At 34.6% G+C, this 20071-nt stretch overlaps 1 protein-coding gene and 1 pseudogene across 2 annotated transcripts in view; both read left to right on the top strand.

Moving 5' to 3' along the window:
• The window catches only part of Adgrb3 (adhesion G protein-coupled receptor B3), a 707858-nt gene that overhangs the window by 218887 nt on the left and 468900 nt on the right, over positions 1 to 20071 (top strand). For both annotated transcript variants that reach the window (XM_051153002.1, XM_051153001.1), the window contains exon 3: positions 17141 to 17251. In XM_051153002.1, the coding sequence (XP_051008959.1) occupies positions 17141 to 17251 (111 nt within the window). The remainder of the gene's footprint in view (positions 1 to 17140; positions 17252 to 20071) is intronic.
• Positions 5692 to 11460, top strand: LOC127195249 (low molecular weight phosphotyrosine protein phosphatase-like; annotated as a pseudogene).

The raw sequence follows: 20071 nt of genomic DNA, 5'->3' as shown, positions 1-20071 counted from the left end.
CACATGTGAAGAGGGAAGGGGGACCGGCAGGCCGGCAAGCAGGCAGGCGACAGACAGACAGACAGACAGAGGCAGGGCAGAACAGAATGACAGAATGGCAGAGAGAAAGAAAGCATATTTATTTTTTATTTTTATCTTTTTACGTGCATATTTATATTTTTACACATATATACAATAGATGACCTAAACAAGATCATTGGAGTTTTCCTCGATGTCTTACATTTCCTGACTGTGAATATTGTTTTCCATTTGCATGACTAACCCAAATAGTTGGTCTGAGACCATGGTGTGGGTTATTAAGGCATCGTGTCTAACAATAAACAGTAGTCGTTTAGTGTGCTTGCATAGGCTCTCCCATTAAGTTTCAGGTTTTTACTGTTACTGTTAAGTTCATTCTTCCTCTAGATCACAAGAATACCAAGTCCTTTTCTGAGACTCTTGTGTTAATAATAATAATGTCTGTTTTTTTAAAAAATAATATAAAACATCTCTATTTACTGTCCATCATAGAACTAAACAAAAATACTTAATTGTGGACTAAAAGATTAAATAGTCACATGGAGATTGAGTCAGTTCAGAGCAGAATGTGCTTATTATTATTTTGGTAGCAACTACAACTCTAGCAGACCTCTCTTTCTGCTTGGTTGGTCAAGCAGAGTACCTGTGTCCTACTTGAGAGTCAGCCTGCTTCAGGCTGATCCTGACCTCCATCTACAGCCTTGCTATCTATCCCCAGGAATGTGTGGAGAAGGGACCAGCCCCATGTTGCCTTGCTTCACAGCAGTGCTTTGATTATCTACAAACTGTAAATGAGTTTTCCAAATTAGGTTAAAAAGTTTCCCAAATATTCCACTCTAATCTTCCCTCCAGCCATTGTCCCAGTTTGCTTCTATCTTTCCACAAAAGTATAGAAAAAACAAAAACTTGGCTGTTGCCTGCATTTCATCAATATCTATGTAGATACACAAATGTAATTCTCTCATTGAAATGGTCTAGGATAGTGCGAACCACCAGCGTTTTAAAGATTCTTTTACTGGTTTTAAAAATGACCTGTAATCATTATTCAAATCCTTGAAAATCATTAAACGACAAAGATACATAACATAATTTATGGCCGCATTTTTTGTTATTTTTATAGCCTTTACGTTTCATTAGTTTTAGTCATTTTTTTTTTTTTGTAGGATCAAATGTGCAATGGCATTTTCTTAGCCCCTAAATCATCTTGGAAAATAAATTCTCAAATCAATTTTATTATTACTAGTTCCTGCTTACTTTTTCTAATCACTTGTTGGTCCAGAAAACTTCTGTAATAAATAATTATACATATCGGCCACATCTCTATTGTTTTACTCATGTGGAAGAGAATGACTGACTAGGTTAAAATTAACATTTAAAAGTTGCTACAGAAAAATCATGTTAAAGAATTAGAATAACTTAGAATCTAGAATAACGTAGGATTTAGAAACAGGGGATACATGCTTCCTTCACACTTTACACATTTCTCTTAAGAACAGTGACTGTGTTTTTAAAATTTTCAACTCTAATAGATAAAACAGCATGCATATATAGATGGTATAACAATTTGCACCTTTTTTTTTTACCAAAAACAGTGACAAGTGAAAGCTAAAGAAACATTACAGTCCTCTATTAAAAGCAGATGGGAGAAAATACTGAGATTTCTGTGAGCTATGAGTTTTCATTTAGAATGACAATTTTCATGGTAACTTTGTCCTGTGTGTCACTTAGTGTTCTGTCTCATGAAAGGAGCTGAATGGGTCTGATCAATCTGTGTTGAGACTGTGCATTGCTTGAAGAACAGAGAAAACTTGTGTAGAATGACCAGCAAGGAAATCATATGGCAGCATCAAGGTCAAGACAGAGAGTCTCAGACTTGATTTGAATGCTGAAATTACTAAATTCAGTGAAACAGTCTGGATACCAGGAAAGGATATATTTGGTATCACAGAAGGCTGTGGTGGAAGGTTTTGAAATTTAAAAAAAAAATTGCAGAGTTGTCAAAAATTTTACATTTTCAGAGTTGTCAATGCAGGTTTAACAGTGTTGTAGCAGTGATGTGAAAATGGATGAAATATTTGTATGCAATCTGGGCACTTACCTTTACTGATTTTCAGTAATGTTGGCAAAAAATTATATATATATCAAGGGCAGTAATTCCTTTTTTAGCTTATAATGTCTATTCATTTGCAAATTTGTTTCTGGGAAAGTTTGAATGTTGGCTTTTTGGAAAATGACTTTTTATTCTACACAAAGGTCATTCTGAAATGTCAAGCATCATGTGGTAGTTGCTTGTGGTTCTTTCTTTTTTTATTTTCATTTTTTAATGTCTGGAAGAATATTTTTCCAGGATTGTTTTGGAGATCCATCTAGTGTTTTGGAGTAATGGGAAAGTCTTGTTCGTGGAGACCTTAGGCTTTGAGCAAAATGTAGAGTACTGTTACATAGAAAATTAAATTCTTATGTGATTCAACCATGACCTTTGTAAGTGATTAACAGATTGTCTGCTGGGGGAGTTCAGTTCTATCTCAGCCATTTACTAAGAAGAATTGAGAATTTCTCTGGCAGTTACAGTCTTTTACAAAAGTTAGAGTTTAAAACCATTGCGATCTCAAAGGACACCAGAATTAATGCCAATTCCATATCAGTAACTTATGAATATAAAGAATTTATATATTATGTATGTCTATTATTTCTATGCTTCTTCCAAAATATGTCTAAGATACCCCAGTAATTATACTCTCTGGTGCTTTGTTTGAGAAATAATGTATCTTATTCATGTTCCATGAAGATATTCCCAGTTGAGGCAAAATTACAAAAGCATTAGGTTGTCAATGTTGGAAGCAAGAGGGAAGATGCAATATAAACATCACTTACCAGCACTCCACATTGTGAAGCTCTTTATTTAGCATAGTTCCCTCCCATGATATATGAAATAAAAACCTACAAAACACTTAGAGGGAACCTGCAGCCGAGATGAAAAGTCTGAACAACATTAACCTAATTCTATGTTAATTATATTTGGGTGTCTCCACTATAAAAATGCTACATAGCTGTACATCCATTTTGTAGAAAGAAACTATACAAAATGAACAGATAGCCATATTTAAATTAAATTCTAAAGAATTTCAGTGATCCAACTTTCTCTTAAGCAGGATGGCAGTTAATGTGGATTATGGCTGGCACCTGGACTCCGCTCTACCTCTATGCTCTGTGTCACAGAGAGGGCCAGGCGGGTAAGTGGCTGGGTGGCTGAGAGAAATAGGAACCCAAAGTAGCTCTGGTGCTCCACAGGCCTTTTTGAGATGGCAGGGCTATGCCTATCTGCTCTGTAATGCAGATGGGCTAGACCAGTAAGCAGCTGATGGGCGGAAAGAGAGAGAGAGAGAGAGAGAGAGAGAGAGAGAGAGAGAGAGAGAGAGAGAGAGAGAGAGAGAGAGAGAGAGAGAGAGAGAGAGATCGATCCGAGCTGGAGGCTGCTGGCAGAATGGCAGCTAATGTGGAGGGTGGTCATGCTGGGGCTCAGTTCTGCCTGTGTGTTCTGTGTTCCAGATCTGTAAGCAGCAGACAGGCGGAGAGAGCCCAACGCTGCACAGGTGTCTCACAGTTTTTCTCAAAATGGCAGCTAATGAAGGTTGTCCCCCGGGACATTTCTGTGGGCAAGTTGGATGTCCAGGGCCTTCACACATGCTTCATACTATGTGGATCCCTCTCATCTGGGAATCAGCAGCACGGGTGTTTTGTAGCTCTCAATTTGGTCTTTAGGTCACTGTGCAGTCCTGGTTTCCCTGCTGTTCAGAAGCACTGTGAGATCAGCGCCGCCATCTTGGATCTTTAAGTATCACTATTTTTAACATAATTTTTGAAGTTCAGGAATGCATCTCTTATAGCTTCTTCTATTTTTACTTTCCAGATTTTTCTACACCCATTCCTTTCTTCTACCTAAATATTTCGTAACCTTTAGCTCTCTTTCAACTATCCCCATGAAATCTAGCTACTCTGACTGGCAACCTCAGCCAACTTATAATCATCATCTTCTCTTAGGCAAAACAAACTTTAATCTTCAGCTTTTCAGATTTATATCCAGTGCTTTTTTAAAGATGCACAAATGGCCCAGCATGATGTTTTGATAAGCCTGAGGTATTTTCTATACTCTATTTGCTCAACTTATTTTTACTTTGCTACTTATTTATTCATCAAATGTTTATTTGGGGAAGTGAAAGTTTGTTAAGCAGAAATTTAAAACATACAACACAAGCAGCTGGCCTAAGAGAAATAATTAACTTGTTATCATAAATGCTAAGTTTGCGTACAGAATATGCAAATACTTAGCATAGGTAGTCAGAAAGATCGTAGTGGGCTGTATCAAAGACAGCTGTGTGCTTGAAAGCCATATTTGACTGTGTGGGGTTGAGTGGGATTTTTTTTGGGGTGCAATGTTGAAGCACAACCCAAAGTAAGCACATTATGTAGTGGATGAGGGGTTACCTAGGCAATGACAATCAAAGTGGGGGGAGGGCAGGGGAGGCGGAATTGAAGAGGAAGAGAATTAAGTCAAGTCTGCCAGCTTTGCAAGCCTGGGAGATGAGCTTTGCAAGAAAGGTTGTGGGCTAGAGAAAAGTGGAAGGGTGTCAGATGCAGATCCAATGAATGTGGCAGTTTCTAAAGACAACTCACTTTCAAGAGTTTTGTTTGAGGAAAAAATCTGAAGTCACATTGCTTGATGTTATTGTGTGAGTGGGACGTGAACTGACAATGGTGTTGTGAAAGTTTTCTATTACAAGCATTGTTCAGAGAGGGAAATAAAAAGTAAAGATTGTCTTAGTTTTTATACTCACTGTCTAATAATCAGAAATCAGGACCTCAATTGTCCTAAAGAAACTTCTTAATGAGTGTAGAGGAGCTGGCATGAAAGTACAGGAGACATTCATAAGCTCAACAACATAGGAAAAAAACAGAAAGAAATAGGAAATTTATTTAGGATGAACACACTCCATGTGCACTATGGAAGTGTTGGTGTTGAATTCCAAGGGCACATTCCATGCATGTATGCTGAATGAACAGGAATGCCTGGACACATGCTAGTAACACTTTAGAACTCCATGAATAAAAGGAAAAATCCAAGGCCTGGAGGTTTTTTGTTGTTGTTGTTGTTGTTGTTTTTTATTTTGTTGTTGTTGTTTTTTTTTTTTTGTGGGGTGGGGGTGACGTGGCTTGTGCTTTGCATGTTAGAGATGCTGATTTCAGTTCACGACATTTTTAAAAATTGCTTTCATCAAGAGAAACAGCTTCATGGGAAACTGATCAAGGTAAAAAAGTATGTTCAAATTTAGGGGGAAGAACAATTTTAATCATCTATTTTTTTTTCTAGCATTAATATGAAGTGGGAAATCAAGGTAAATGGATTCAAGAACAGTCAAGGGAGCTAGACCTAACAGTCCATCCTAGAGTATTGATACAGTCAAGGGAGCTAGACCTAACAGTCCATCCTAGAGTATTGATACATGGGGTACGGGTGTATTTGTTCTTCTTCTCTCATATAATACATCATAGTGATGGCCTCCCTCCCTCGACTCCTTCATCTCTCTCTGACCACCTCCCTTCTGCCCCAGATCCACTGCTGTCCCCCCATTTCCCTTCAGGAAAGAGCAGGCCTCCCAAGGATATCAATTGAACATGGCATTACAGGATGCAGTAAGACTAGGCATAAACCTTCATATCAAGGCCTACTAGGTAACACAGTAGGAGGAAAAGGATCCCAGAGCAGGCAAAGAGTCAGAGACAGCCCTACTCCCACTGGTAGGAATCTCACAAACACCCCATGCTAATCAACCACAACATATATGTAGAGGAAGTAGCTCAGAAGCATGCAGGCCCCTGGATTGACTTTTTCAATCTCTGTGAGACCCTATGAGGTCTGTTAAGTTGATTCTGTAGGCCATGTTCTTCTGTTGTCTTTGACCCCTTTGGCTCCTACAATCCTTCATACCCCTCATGCCGGGGTCAAGGCAGAGATATGGACAACACTTCTAAACTTCTGGCTTTGTGTAAGGTAGCATAGATGCTTATTTCAGATTCTGATCAGGTAAAAATGCACTATTTTGTGCATAGGAAATAATTAGTATTCAATATTGAAAAATTTTTAAACCTACATTAAAATTTCTAAGAGAAAATATAATAAAAAACTCCTACCAATCTAAAAGACATTACAAACAGAAAAGTGAAATAGTAGGGAGGCTTAATAAAGACAAACTCATACTAAGTAAAAGCAGGTTTAACCTTTTAATACATCTAATAATTATAATCACTTTAAATTTCTTAGGGGTCTATTGCTGTAAAGAGACACCATGGCAATGATGAGTTTTGTAAAGAAAAATATTTAATTGGTCTGGCTTGAAATTTCAGAGATTTAGTCTATTACAATCATAGCACGAAGAATGGCAGTACACAGGGAGACATGGTGCTTGAGCTGTGAGTTCTACATCTTGACCCCCAGGCAGCAGAAGGAGACTGCGTGCCACACTGGGCATAACTTGTGTATATAAGACCTCAAAGCCCACCTCCACAGTGACATACATCCTCCTGCAAGGCCACACCTTCTAATAGTGCCACACCCTATGGCTAAGCTCTCAAACCACCACATCTATTAAGAGAAAGAAGGTCACATATGATTTTAAAACTCCAACTCTGTTTATATTTAGGACCAGATCAAATGCACAGCAAAGGGTTAAAAGAGCAGATACAGGGAGCAAAAAGGAAGAGTGGTACTCAGTGTGGGACAGAATTGGAGTTGGCATAAAGGCATTAACCAAGATAGGGAGGCTGAACTTTCCTAAGCATCAAATACACCAAGAAGATTACAATATATGCCTTTCCTTACTATGCTACTTGTAGTCAAGTATACCAGGATAAATATTTGAAAGAGATTGGAAGTATATGTACATATATATGTATATGCATATATAACATATATACAGCTATAAAACCATACATATATATGTACATAAGTAGATATATGCTCTTGTGTTGTGTTTGGGACTGGCACTGAACCTATGGCACCAAGAAGTAAAGTAGGCAATCCACTATCTATCTATTAGATCCAACCTTCTTTTATTTTTTTATTTGGAAGAAGAGCTTCATTAAGTTGCCCCAGCTGACTTTCAATTTCCTATCTGTTTTTCTCAATGTCCCAAGTATCTAAGGATACAGATTTGTTCTTTATTGTTGTGTTATTTTGTTTGATATATGTTCTTTCTATATATGCCCACCATGCTGTACACCCACTGTTTATTTCAGGCTAGCCACAAATTTGTAATTCTCTCAACCTGACATCACAAATACTGCAATTACAAAGTTTTATCACCACGCCCAAAGTATTACGGTATGTTTCCATTTGTACTTTTAAGAAACAAAATAATTAAATTATATGAAAATAAGAAATGAGGATGGAAAATTATTTTTAATGAGGTTTAAAAAGATTAACTGAGCAATGGACAAAATCAGGAAATTAAAAAAGAGGAAATTGAAATGTGGTGACATGACTATCATGCCCATGGTTTTCATTTTAATATTCACTTAACAAAGATGTCAAATAATATTTTTGAAGTATACATTTACATTAGCTTTAAATTGATATAAAGCATTAATCAAAAGTTATAAATCTGAATATATATGGTAACTGATGATTAACTCTTGATGGGTAATGTTGTATAGTTAATATTTATATATTTTTACGTTTTACAAATCTGAATAGGAGCAATTGCAAAGCCAATTACAACAAAAAAAATTATCTTTTTAATTTATCACCATAGCTCCAGTATTTAGAGTCTCATATGGAGTAGAGTGGATGCATAATTTCTTTCGAATGAGTAAAAACCATCCATTCTCAAGTACATTTGAAAACTACTCCCCTTCTGGGAGAACTCCCTGCAATGTGGAATCTTACAAGAGTATACTTGCAAAATTCACTCAAGTGTACACTGTGAAGTCTGGAGATTTACAGGCTGGACAAACATTGCATCAATACTTAGAACTGGATCAAGAAGGCTCCTAAATGCTGATTAAATAAACAATGTTTTGAAACAGCCAAACAAATGTACTGAAAAAAAATCACAGGCTTGAAGACGTGTGTAAATCTACAAAACCTTTAATCAGCCCTGGTCAGGTGTCTAGGCCTCTTGGTCTGGTGAGTTGATCCATGCACTCACGGACTGAATTCCAACCTGGGAATTCAGAACAAGTGTAATCATAGAACATAAAGAGAACCTGGGGCCTGGATTTTCTGCACTTGCATTTGCACCAGGCTGAGGCATGGTATTCTGAAATATGAACTGCATTTCCTAGTTGCCAATTTCCTTGTCCCTTCATCTACACTGACTCTTAGGGTACAGGCCAATTAAAGTGGCCTTCACTTTCGTCAGCATCTTAGCCACTGCTTTGCCAATGTGCATCATTCTTAGATTGACATACCGAATTGGACCTGGCTAGCAATTTAGCCCATTTATTGAAGTCCGCTTGACTGGGTGTTAGCTGATGTCTTAGGAAAGTGCAGAGATAATAAACCATGTGTTTTTACTTGTCTCTGAAAAATAATCTACAAGATTAGGGAAGCTCTGAGTTAGCATCCTGGTTACTTTAGAAAGCACAGACACTGTATCTGAGAATCTGATGTTTATTTTAGTAGATGTTATGCTAACAGCACCGCTTTAAGTTGCAATGTTCTGCAGTAAGTGATGGACATATGAGGGTTGTTAGTAAGACATGACCCAAACCACTTACTCGTCATTCCCGGACCCCGAAACATACATCTCTTCATCCATATATTGAATGAGGTTAAAAACAAAAATACATCAAAGACAGAATAAACCCTTTTCTCGCCTTCAGAAAATACAGCACAATCTGAGAGCTGACAACTCAAGATTTAGGTGCGAATATTTTCTATGGGAAAGAAAATATGTTTTTTATTACCTATAGCTTATATATTTACTTTTTCATCAAACAACCATTTATATAATATTTTAAACTTGGTATTTAAATTTAATACTTAAATATTTTAAATTTATTTCCTATTAGTATTATAACAAAAAGGCAAAGGGTCTTATAGTATAATATACTAATTATTTTTGGAGGATCATATTAAATAAATCTCTTTAGTAATGTAAGATTTTCATGGAATATCTCATAAAAATTCCAGTAAGTCTATACATAGTAACATTTCTTTAAATCAAATTATTCTATGGCTTGCTGTTAAAATTATAAATGAGAAATAACTTGGCGAGTTTAAAGTGCCATATAATATGAGCTATAATTTAAAATCTAGAAGAATAATTTTTTCACAATTTCTAAGAAAATATATATCATCATAATTATATGAGGGTGAGACTTATCAAGATGGCAAACTAGTGAATGCCTTAAAAAATCAGAAAACAAAATAAGAATACAGTTCTCCATGGAAACTCTTTGTTGATGATCAGTCAGCACAGTGCTTGTGAGAAAGGATTAAGACCCTTGTTCAGATGCACAGCACACACTTTAAGGGCCTAACAACAGGGACCTCCAATTCCAGTGCTGAGCCTAGACATAAGACAATAGGGAGTCAGTATCCTAGTTCACAACTCTCTAAAACTACAGTCCTGGAGACCTGACACTCCCCTCTGGACTCTTTAGACACTGCAGACACGAGGTACACATAAATACACACAAACAGTGATACAGATGAAATGAATCAAACTAATCTTCAAATCTCTGTATCTTCTAACCAAAGCTTTAATTCCTCAATCACTTCTGAGGCCAGTCTGTTTCCCCTTAAGAAAATCTGGCTTCCCAGAAAACATCTGGCTTGTTCCCTTTTGTGCTTGGCTTTGCTGCTTTGTTTCCAGTGAAGGGTGAGAGACAAATCTTTTGGTTGCTCTCTTTGAAGCCTTTTCACACAGGACTCCTCGACATGTCACAAACTTTGTGAAAAAACAAACAAAAAATCAATCTCTACACTAGTTTGAAAAAAATCAGAAATAATTTTATCTAAAGACAGCTCTGTTTTCATATATTTCAGATTCTTAAGATCTTGTCAGGCCATATTAGTAAAAAAGCTTATTAAAATGCCATAGTATAATAGGTTTTTGTCTGCAGCAAAATGTACTAAAGTAGATACGAGGAAAGCCCTGGTGCTCTGATGTAAATGAACAAGAAAATACATTCAACTACTAGTTTACCATTGAATTGTAGAATTGCATTTACTAGTATGTGTTCATATGTCCATTTTCTTCATTACTAAACAATATAAAATATTTCTCAAGCAATCTCCAATACTGGCTTACAGTAATTCAGTAGTTTATACTGTAAAGATAATACACACATACACACACACACACATATATATCTAACAAATATGCATTGATAATATACATTTATATATTAACACACATAACACATATGTGGTAAGTAACTTAGTAAATATTTTCATATCACATAAATGATATTTTACAACTTCATGTATACTTCTGAACATTATGAACTCATCTTTGAACGTATTAGTAGCATATACATGATTCGTTAAGGCTTTACCAATTCTTATAAGCATCTTAGGTCCCTAATAAAGTAATTCAGCCAAAGTATTTTCAAAGTAGGGTGCTGTTTTATAAGTGTGAGATGTAACATCTTTATCCCTGTAGTCAGGTATAAGAATATGTAAATATGATAATTAAACTTAAAATGATGTATAGTAAGGACTCCTCACTGATATCTCAAATTTTAATGAATTCCTCAAGTTCCTTGTATTTTAATAATGTCTTTGTTTTTAAATATTTTCTAATATTTATCAAATTATTATGCAACTTTTACTCTCAAGTTCATTTAAAATTGTGTTCCAGTCATTTTTCTGTGCTTTGGAGTCTATTAGTTATAATGAAGAGTAAGTATTGTTAAAGTGCTTTTTAATAAATTTTCCTAATTTACATACTTAAAATTATAGCCTTTGAGGGCAGAGGTTGGGTCCAAGTCAGTGCTGTTCGTGTCTCGGTAACATTTGCCGGTCATCCATTGCAGAGGCAGTTTTCAGATTTGATAGCTGATGGAAGTGTTTCAGATAACTGAAAGATAGACAGTGCGATTACATCCACCTGCGAAGTGGGGAACCCTCGTGACTATCAAGGGCCGAGCTGCATGAGAAAACATGGCATCTCCATGAATCACATAGCATGGCAGATTAAAAAAGAAGACTGCCACATTCAATTATATACTACACATGGATGAGAGCAACCTGAGATATTTGAATAGAAAAAGCAATCAAGTTAAAAACTTCAAAGTTAGAACTCAGCTATTGGGAGCTATGACCCACAGAAACAATTCATTATTGAAGATCCCTATGGTGGCAATGAGTCTGAGTGCGAGGTGGTTGTCCAGCAGCGTCTTAGGGGCTGCAAGTCTTTCCTGGAGAAGACTCAGTAGCAGGTGGTCTGGCCTACCACCGTTGAGCTACTCACTCAACCAGTGCCATGCCCAAGGGTGGTGGCACTCCTTAGCCCTGTGTCCCACCTGTCTTTTCAGCTGACTTACTGCATATCTTTAAAATAATCTTAGGTGAAAATTAAGTATATGTTCAGAAGGATGAAAATACTTGAGTAAGACAGTTTGAGATGCGGATAAACAATCTTAAACCAATTGAACCTTGCCCTACTTACAAAATTGTGGAACAAACAAATATGCAACAAAATAAAACCCAATAAATTAAGAATGACCTACAAGCTGCAGGTCGGCCTCTGAGCTCAGCCAGCCCAGGTGGCCTGCTCCGACTGGAGTGTGGGCATGGAGGGCACCCAGTGGTGCTGCTCACTTGCCTTATGATGCCTCTCTACTCAAGATTCTAATTACGGCAATAAGTCCATCCACAGCCGCCTTTCCTGTAATACTGGAGGAGTTTAAAGGCAGACTCACTGAGGGCGTTCAGATACCTTGGAAAGAGAAGAAGTTGGATGTGATAATGGGATTGCAATTCCAGCAGTCCCTCCTCAGCTGTACAGTGACACCCTGTCTAAAACACAAACAAATAATAAAAGATGGGAGCAACAGACTGATAAAATTAACATTTTCATTCTTATTTGGTGTTTGTCTCGGTTTTTGAGCTTTGTTCCTATTTGAGCCACTTTGCCTCTTAAAAAAAAAAAATAATAAAATAAGTGTGCTTAAGTAGTGTATATCTGTGCGAGTGTTCTTTTATCCACATTTTTAAAAGTTACAGGAAAGCATAAGTAATTTTAGTGCATTTTCAGAAAAATGACCTCAAATTAATATGGATATATGTCAGAAAAGAATGGGAATTAATCTGGGAAGTTATCAAATACAACCAAAATACAATATATATACTTTGATAATGCATGCTATTTCTAGAAACACTTTTGATTGTGGAAATTTTAATCTTTGCACTTTTCTCCTCTGTATTTTCATAAAATGTTTGTATATATAAGCACTTAATGAATGCTTATGAAATGAGAAAATAACAAAAAAGTTAGACAAATTAGAAAACCTCAGAGATCAAAAATACATTCTCATAGTGGTGATCTGAGTTTCTCTTTACTGTCTACATATTTTTCAACTTTATTATGCAGAAAAGTTTTTTACACACAAAATAATTGTGCCAACTATTTTAACTAATATGAAAATAAATGAGAAATTTGGTAATGATATTCTAGCCCAGAGGTGAACCTAGAATACATTAACTGAAATTAACTTGCCTCAAAGATAATGTTAATGCTTCTTAACAGAATCTACTTGTCTATACTATCTTTGGCAACTAAATGATAGACTTTTCATTTGCCCACAAGAAATGTATTTGATATTCTCTCCTGTTATACTTTGATGAAAAAAAAATCTCATTTAATTTTTCTAGGTGTGTTCTTAAAGTTATATTGTGGGGGCTGGGTATGTGGTACAGTGGTAGAGTTAAGGTTTATCTCTTCTTATATAACAAGTCCCAGGACAGTCAGGGGTACATGAGATAGTTTATCAAATAAAGAAAATGGGAAAAATTTTGTATATGATAGGAAAAATAAAATATATCTATATAACATACTAATTATAGCCAGATGTGGTGGCGCACGCCTTTAATCCCAGCATTGGGAGGCAGAGGCAGGCGAATCGCTGTGAGTTTGAGGCCAGCCTGGTCTACAAAGTGAGTCCAGGATGGCCAAGGCTACACAGAGAAACCCTGTCTCGAAAAACAAAAAAAAAAAATATATATATATATATATATATATATATATATATATTAATTATATCTACATAATAGATAAAATACAAATCCTTTTGCAGTACTAGGCAAATTAGTATTTCAAGGAGACAAGTGCTTTTCCTTAATACTTTGATGTGGAAGTGATACCTGGTGCTATTGCTGATGTTGAGAATAGAAAGGGCCTTTACTAGGATATTGCTGTAGGAGGGGACTTTTCTATTGGAGAAAACGGTGAGCAAAAGTATAGTTCTCTGGCAAGCAGTAGTACAGTTGGAACACTTTATAACTAGGGCATGACTCTTGGAACATTGGGAAAAGCATTTATGGCCTGTACTATGTTGTTGTTGGGAGTGCAAAGGAAAGTCTGCACGTTATGAAGCCAGTCTGTATATTAAGTGCCAATATTAATGCCTGTTCTTCGGTGTCATATGCTTGTCCATATATTTAAAATAAACACATAGTAAAATAATGAATAGACATGTTTTAACTTTTTGATAAATTAAATCATATTATCAGTGTCTTCCTTGCTCTCTGAACAAAATTCCCATAACTGATGATTGATGTTCAAGAGAAAAGTCTAAAGTCTATTTGGATCCGTAGGGATTTCCAAGGGATCTTGTACTTAATCAAGTCATCGGCCTAGACTTGAGGGAAACGATGTTTAAAACCTTTCTTTCATGCATCTAACTGTTGGGACTTCTGCTTTCAGCAAGAAGCTGAGCAGATGACTGAGGGAAAAACCCTGAAGCTTCCAAGTCATCTTCAGTCATTTTGGGTTTTCTACATAAATAGCTGCTTACTCACCACTTCATCAATGCCATCAACATAAAGACAGAAGAAGTAACTCTTCGTTTCCATAAGCCATGTGCCATGTGCATATATGTCCTGTTACCCTGTACTTTTTCATTTGACTTCGTAACTTGCTTTTCCTTGCTTTCACCAAAGCAGTTCATCTTTTAATTTGGTTATTTTCCTTTGTAACTAATGTAGTATATTATCTTTGCCAATGCAGACTTGTATGAATATGAGCCAATCATTCATAAAGACTTTATATTATCCAGAAATCATATTACTACAGATTACATTGACCACAGGAAAGCACACCAGTATAATAGCTTTGTCTCTTACATTTGAACGATCAAATTGGCCTTTATTTTCATTAGAAACAAAGATAATGCCACCATGAAAGGTGTGAAAGGCAATATAAATGTTTTGAAAATAATACATTGTGAGATATGCTAATTTGTTGTTAAAAATCTTACTCTTTATTAATAGTAAGACAAAATGAATGTATATTTTCTAACAATAAAATGGAGATGTTGGGTAGGCACTCTCTTGATTAGATAATAGCATGCTTCAGTTTCAATGATAACTGTAATCTGGACTAATAGGCCTAGATATTTTTAGATGTTTCTATAGTGTTCATTTGCATTCTAAGAAATCAGTGGTAAACCCTACATAATATAGATGCTATATCTATATCAGGGCCATATATTGTTGTGTTGGGCTTCAGATATATCTCAGTGGCAGAGAAGTTGTCTAATGTATATTGAGACACTGGATTTGATCTCTGATACAAAACAAAACAAAGGCTCACAATTCTCATCTTTAAAAATTTTCCAGTTAAATTTTATTACCACAATAAGCAACAATTCTACTTTAAATATTTGTTTGTTTATGCCATAATTAAAGCTATAAATATTTGAAGGATTTATTTTCTTAAATATTATCACAAGCGTGAAGCATCATCACTAATGCTCATATGGACATAAAAATTGATGGCAAGTGGTCACTAAAGTTGAAGGTAGATGTGTCATTTGTACTGTAAATATTTTTGAAATATACAAATTATTTGGCTAATAATACACAATAATAGCCTAAATCCTTTTCCAAAATAAATATTTAACATATTTATATTAGAGAAATAAATAGAAATTTCATGTTATATTTTTTGTGGTATCTCAGTAGTGAATTGGCAGTAGCCACAACCTTAAGCATCAGAATCACATTTGCTTTAGCATCACAATATTTTCCTCAGAAGATAGATTACAGGTTATAACAGTCATGCTGCCACTGATATTATGAATGGTCTTCCATCAAATTGGTTCTGTCATTACTTTGTAACCTAAAAGTTGTATATACGGGATAAAATTTTTTCATCCTTCACATTATTGTGCCAAACCTACCTTAGTGTGAGCATTAGAGCCCCAACTATATAATGGAAAGATATACTCTGTTATAAATATTGAAAGTGATAAAAACTTGCAAAACCTGCAAGTAAAATTATAATTTTTAAGTAGAAAATGATGTATAGTGTTAATAAAACTTAAACATCATTATTTGTTTGTTATTGAAGATACAATGACATTGCAATTACATAATAATTTTAAATACATATAGGGAGTAACTATAGCTAAAACTTTCTAAATAGTAAATTTAATAGTAATTAGATACTTCTTATATGCTCAAGGAGAAATGGTTTACACAGCTGATAGTTTCACAGGAATGCATGAAAGAATGTTGGCAGGGTTAGAAAAATAGTGATGGATTTTATTTTATGAAGTAAACTGACATTTTATAAATACTTTCATTTTTTTATTCTTTGATATTTTCCAATTTGACAAAAAAAGAGACAAACATATACACTTTCCAGATATCTCAGGATGTGAACTCTTTAGTGGATGCACTAGTAAGAATTTCTTTTAAGTTGGTTTGTCCAGGGTCATAACTGGTTGGGATTTTGATTGGACAGACAACATGCTAGTCTTTCTGTTACATAAAAGACATAAGTTGGCAGAATTGCTGCCTTCAAAGTACATTGCAAATACATTGTATTTTAGCATAAGAACATTTAAGATTTGATGAGTAAAAAGCTAAGTTGTAAAACTTTTGGTGACAATTTGATTCTCAACTTTAAATTTCGAGTATCAGAGATTAGAACATGTGTGATGTAAGAGAAAGTACCTCATAGTCTCATTCTTGCTAGGAATTTCCTTTTCCTAGCTTACTATTAGTAATTAGAGCTATCAAATACTCCATATGCCAGACATGTTTTTTACTAGATAATTTTACTGTAACAAGTCAGCAAACAAAGCCATTCAGGAGCCCTGAGCATATACCCTCTTTAAGCACATGAGTTTTTGGAAACATGCTACACAGAATTTTCATCTCCACATTTCCTTTCTAATTATATGTTAGGCAAGGATAATTTTTGTTTTTATTAGTAGCTTTACTATGGGACATTTAAATACAAAAACCTAGACTCATTTTTAATACAATTTTAAAAAGAAAACATTGCTAATATGTAGTTGGAGTGAGGTATTCGTTAAATCAGGAAAATAAGAATCAGAATTACTGAGGCTACCGTTATTACTATTATTTTTTTGTGTGTGAGCCTTGAGGCACACCAAGGCTACCTCATCTTTGGATGAAAAATTAACAGACATTTTTGACCAAGAAAATTAGATTACAGAGCTGCCCATTCCTTTTGAAGGTGCAGGAAACCTTATGGGGGTGACAAACATTTAGACAGAGGCAGCAGACACCTACTCACGATTCTCTGAGGGACAACAATTAACAGTGCGGTTGAATCTTTTCCTTCTGATATGTGACTTCAGAACATTATCAGAGAAGCGTAATATATGCTCTGTTACTTGAGTTGACTTAACATCGGATGTATCATTTACTGACTGTTGTTATTGTTTCTTGAAAGCTGGTCATGATTGCAGGTTTTCTGGCTAAAGTTTAGACATATTCCAAGTAGATCAGCATAGAAAAGTTAGAATTGTGTATTTGTCCATAACTTCTAGGTCTGTGTAGGAACATATTGCATGGGACAGTAATGTAATTTGTGAGAAATGTCTACACGCAGGCTTTCATATACCTTTATTCTGTCTTTAGAATTTGGAATGATGGGAGATCATACAATTAAAAGTCAGCGACCTCGATCAGTCCATGAAAAAAGGGTCCCTCAGGAACAAGCTGATGCTGCTAAATTTATGGCACAAACTGGTAATACGTTAGTTACATTTTTCTATTTATTGTTGTTAATTTAATGAAACCACTGCATGTTTTCATGGTCTTCTGCTGCACATTTGTCAGTTTTTGGAGCTGATTTTTTTTTTTTTTTAGCCATTTTTTTGTCACCAGTTAAAGTCCATAAATAAAGTAGCTGTGAATGAAACTACACAGAGAAAATGTGTAAGACTTACATTGCTTTGATATGAGACACTTTAGAATTTGTATATTATATTTCCTTATATTATTTAACCAATAGAATGTGTCAATACACTTTCAAAGGAAAGCAATAAAGTTACCTTTTCAGCAGTTATTATTTTTGGAACTTACAAGAACTATAATTTAAATAGGACTCAGATGATGAAATTTAACTTAACAAAATTTGATACATTACTCTCTTAAATGACATATTATCTATAAATATTGCTTGATTGTTAAAATATATAAAAGTTGGGATTTTTATAATTTAATATGTTATTTGAAAATAATTTTAATGCAGAAGATAAATAGTAAATAGTTGACCATCTAATTAAGTATCAACAAATTAGCTTTCTGGCTTATAAAATTCTTTATTCCTACATCAATCAGACAAATTTAAAACATTGCTACAAATTGGAAAGTGACTTAAAAGTTTGACATAATTTTTGAAATTAATAAATATACATGAATAGATATGCCCATGCAGAGTTTATGCTTTAATAATCTATAGAGTTTGAGCAATTACATTGGGTTTGATTTGACCACTTTAGAAAGTGGTCCAGAATTCTGCCCAGTAACATTGCATGGAGATTGTTCCTAGTTGTAGATGTTCAAAGCTGCATTGCAAACATGCTCAGCATTTGCTTTTGTTTTTCAAAACTGGAAACTCTGTTTACCTGTGTTTTTATAAAACCATTTGCATTCAATTCTTATTTGTTTCAGCATTATTAGGAAACTATGAGCATATGGTCAGATCTGGGACATGATATGCAGACTGATTTGAATGAAATTGTCCAAAAGAATGGGTGCTTCCTTCAGCTCATGTTTTCTTTGTGGTGCTATTTTTTTTTTTAGAACACTACCTGACCTGATCTGACTACTCAGAAATTGAAATACTGATAATGTATTTCATTCTTCAAAATAGATGATAGGAATAATATAATATATTAATTGCAGCAGCGTCTTAAAGCAGAATATGTAGAATAAATTTTATAGTGTAGAATAAATTTTTAAAATATTGTATGAAGAGAATTTTTTTGCTGGATTGTTTTTGGGGTAGCTAATTTAAGAGGAGATTTATAGTTTAGTCAGTGGTTCATTCAGGTCTAAAATTTATTACAGGGTTTAAATGAATCTCCAAATTTCTAAATGTGTTTTTTTTTCTAATACCATGAGCAAACTAATTGATACAGTGAGCAGAGATCCAGCAATTTCTGCCCTCAATGAAGATGAAGCACGGCCTGAGCATGCTGTCACTTAGGCATCTCACTGTGAGAACACATATGCCTTTTGAGAAATGTGTCCTTCTTTTATACAGAAGACGTAGCCAATATTTCTTTACTGCAAATCCTAAAACTTGTCATCAAGGAGGAGCAAAATAGAGAAACATAGGTTTAAGTTTCCAGTGATCTAGTAGAATTAGTTTGTGTATTTAATATTATGCAATTTAATCTAGACATTGTTTAAATTCCATTTTTAATGTTTGTGTACATTAAGAATATTCAGTTTTTCTGCCAAAGTATTTTAACAGATTTAAATTTAAATGGTGAGGAATGTTGACTTTTAAAAGAGGAATTGGTTGTCATAATTTTTATATTTATTTGTGATTTTACAAGTCATTATTTTTTTCTACACTATGTATATTTTTTCACTAACAAGTGACTTGGTAAGTAGATGACACACTTAATAAATAGATCTGTGATCAACTTTAAAACCATTTACACATAATGTTAACAACTCTGGAGGACCCTGCAAAATTAAAGTTCTAAAACTATGGAGTGATGCTTGAATTTATCAGAAATAGGATCCATAAATTCATATTGAACCAAAGTTGTATATGAAAGCATAACGATGTGCATTGTAGCTACTTAGTGTAGCATCACCATGCTGAAGTAGAAAGGGAATGATTTATATTAAGTATTTTTAAGATCAATAAGTGAATACTATGTGCTTATAGCCAAAAAGACTAAATTAATAGAAGTGTCAAACAATAACATTTTATAAAATAAAGTTTTATTTATAGAACTTGTTTATTTCTCAAATCAAGGTATTAATATTGCATACAAACAGTCATGAAACATTGCTAACCATATTTTGAAAACAAAAAAAAAAAAAACCAGATACAATGGAGAAAAATTAAATAATAGAATTCTAAAAGGTCAGACTATGTTATATTAATAATGGAAAAAGAAATCAGAAGCTACCACACCTTATTTCTTCTCAAATAAGTGAACTAGTTTGCAAAATCAATACAATCACTAAATATTTTCATGTTAAAATAAACTTTACTATATGGAGACAGCGTGGGTGGATATTTTTAAATTACATTGTTATGAGGTAGCATTATTTTACCATCATAACTAGAGTTTTCTTGAAAGTACTAATAACTGAAGCAAGTCTAAACATTGAGTAGGTCACTATAAAATCCTCAGATAAGGTTAGAGAGATGTCATAGTGATTACGACTCTTGCTGCTCTTGCCGAGGCACCATGGTAAGTTCCACAATCTGCATGGAGGCTCACATCCATCTGTTAACTCCAGTTTTAGGGTATCTGACACCCTCGTCTAGCCTGCGTTCATAATGTGGCCAAACTGTATCATGCATAATAAGATAAA

This window comes from Acomys russatus, chromosome 11 (genome assembly GCF_903995435.1).
Source record: "Acomys russatus chromosome 11, mAcoRus1.1, whole genome shotgun sequence".
NCBI classification, from domain to species: Eukaryota; Metazoa; Chordata; class Mammalia; order Rodentia; family Muridae; genus Acomys; species Acomys russatus.
The sequence above is the reverse complement of the archived record's forward strand: the minus strand, read 5'-3'. Positions and strand labels throughout refer to the sequence as shown.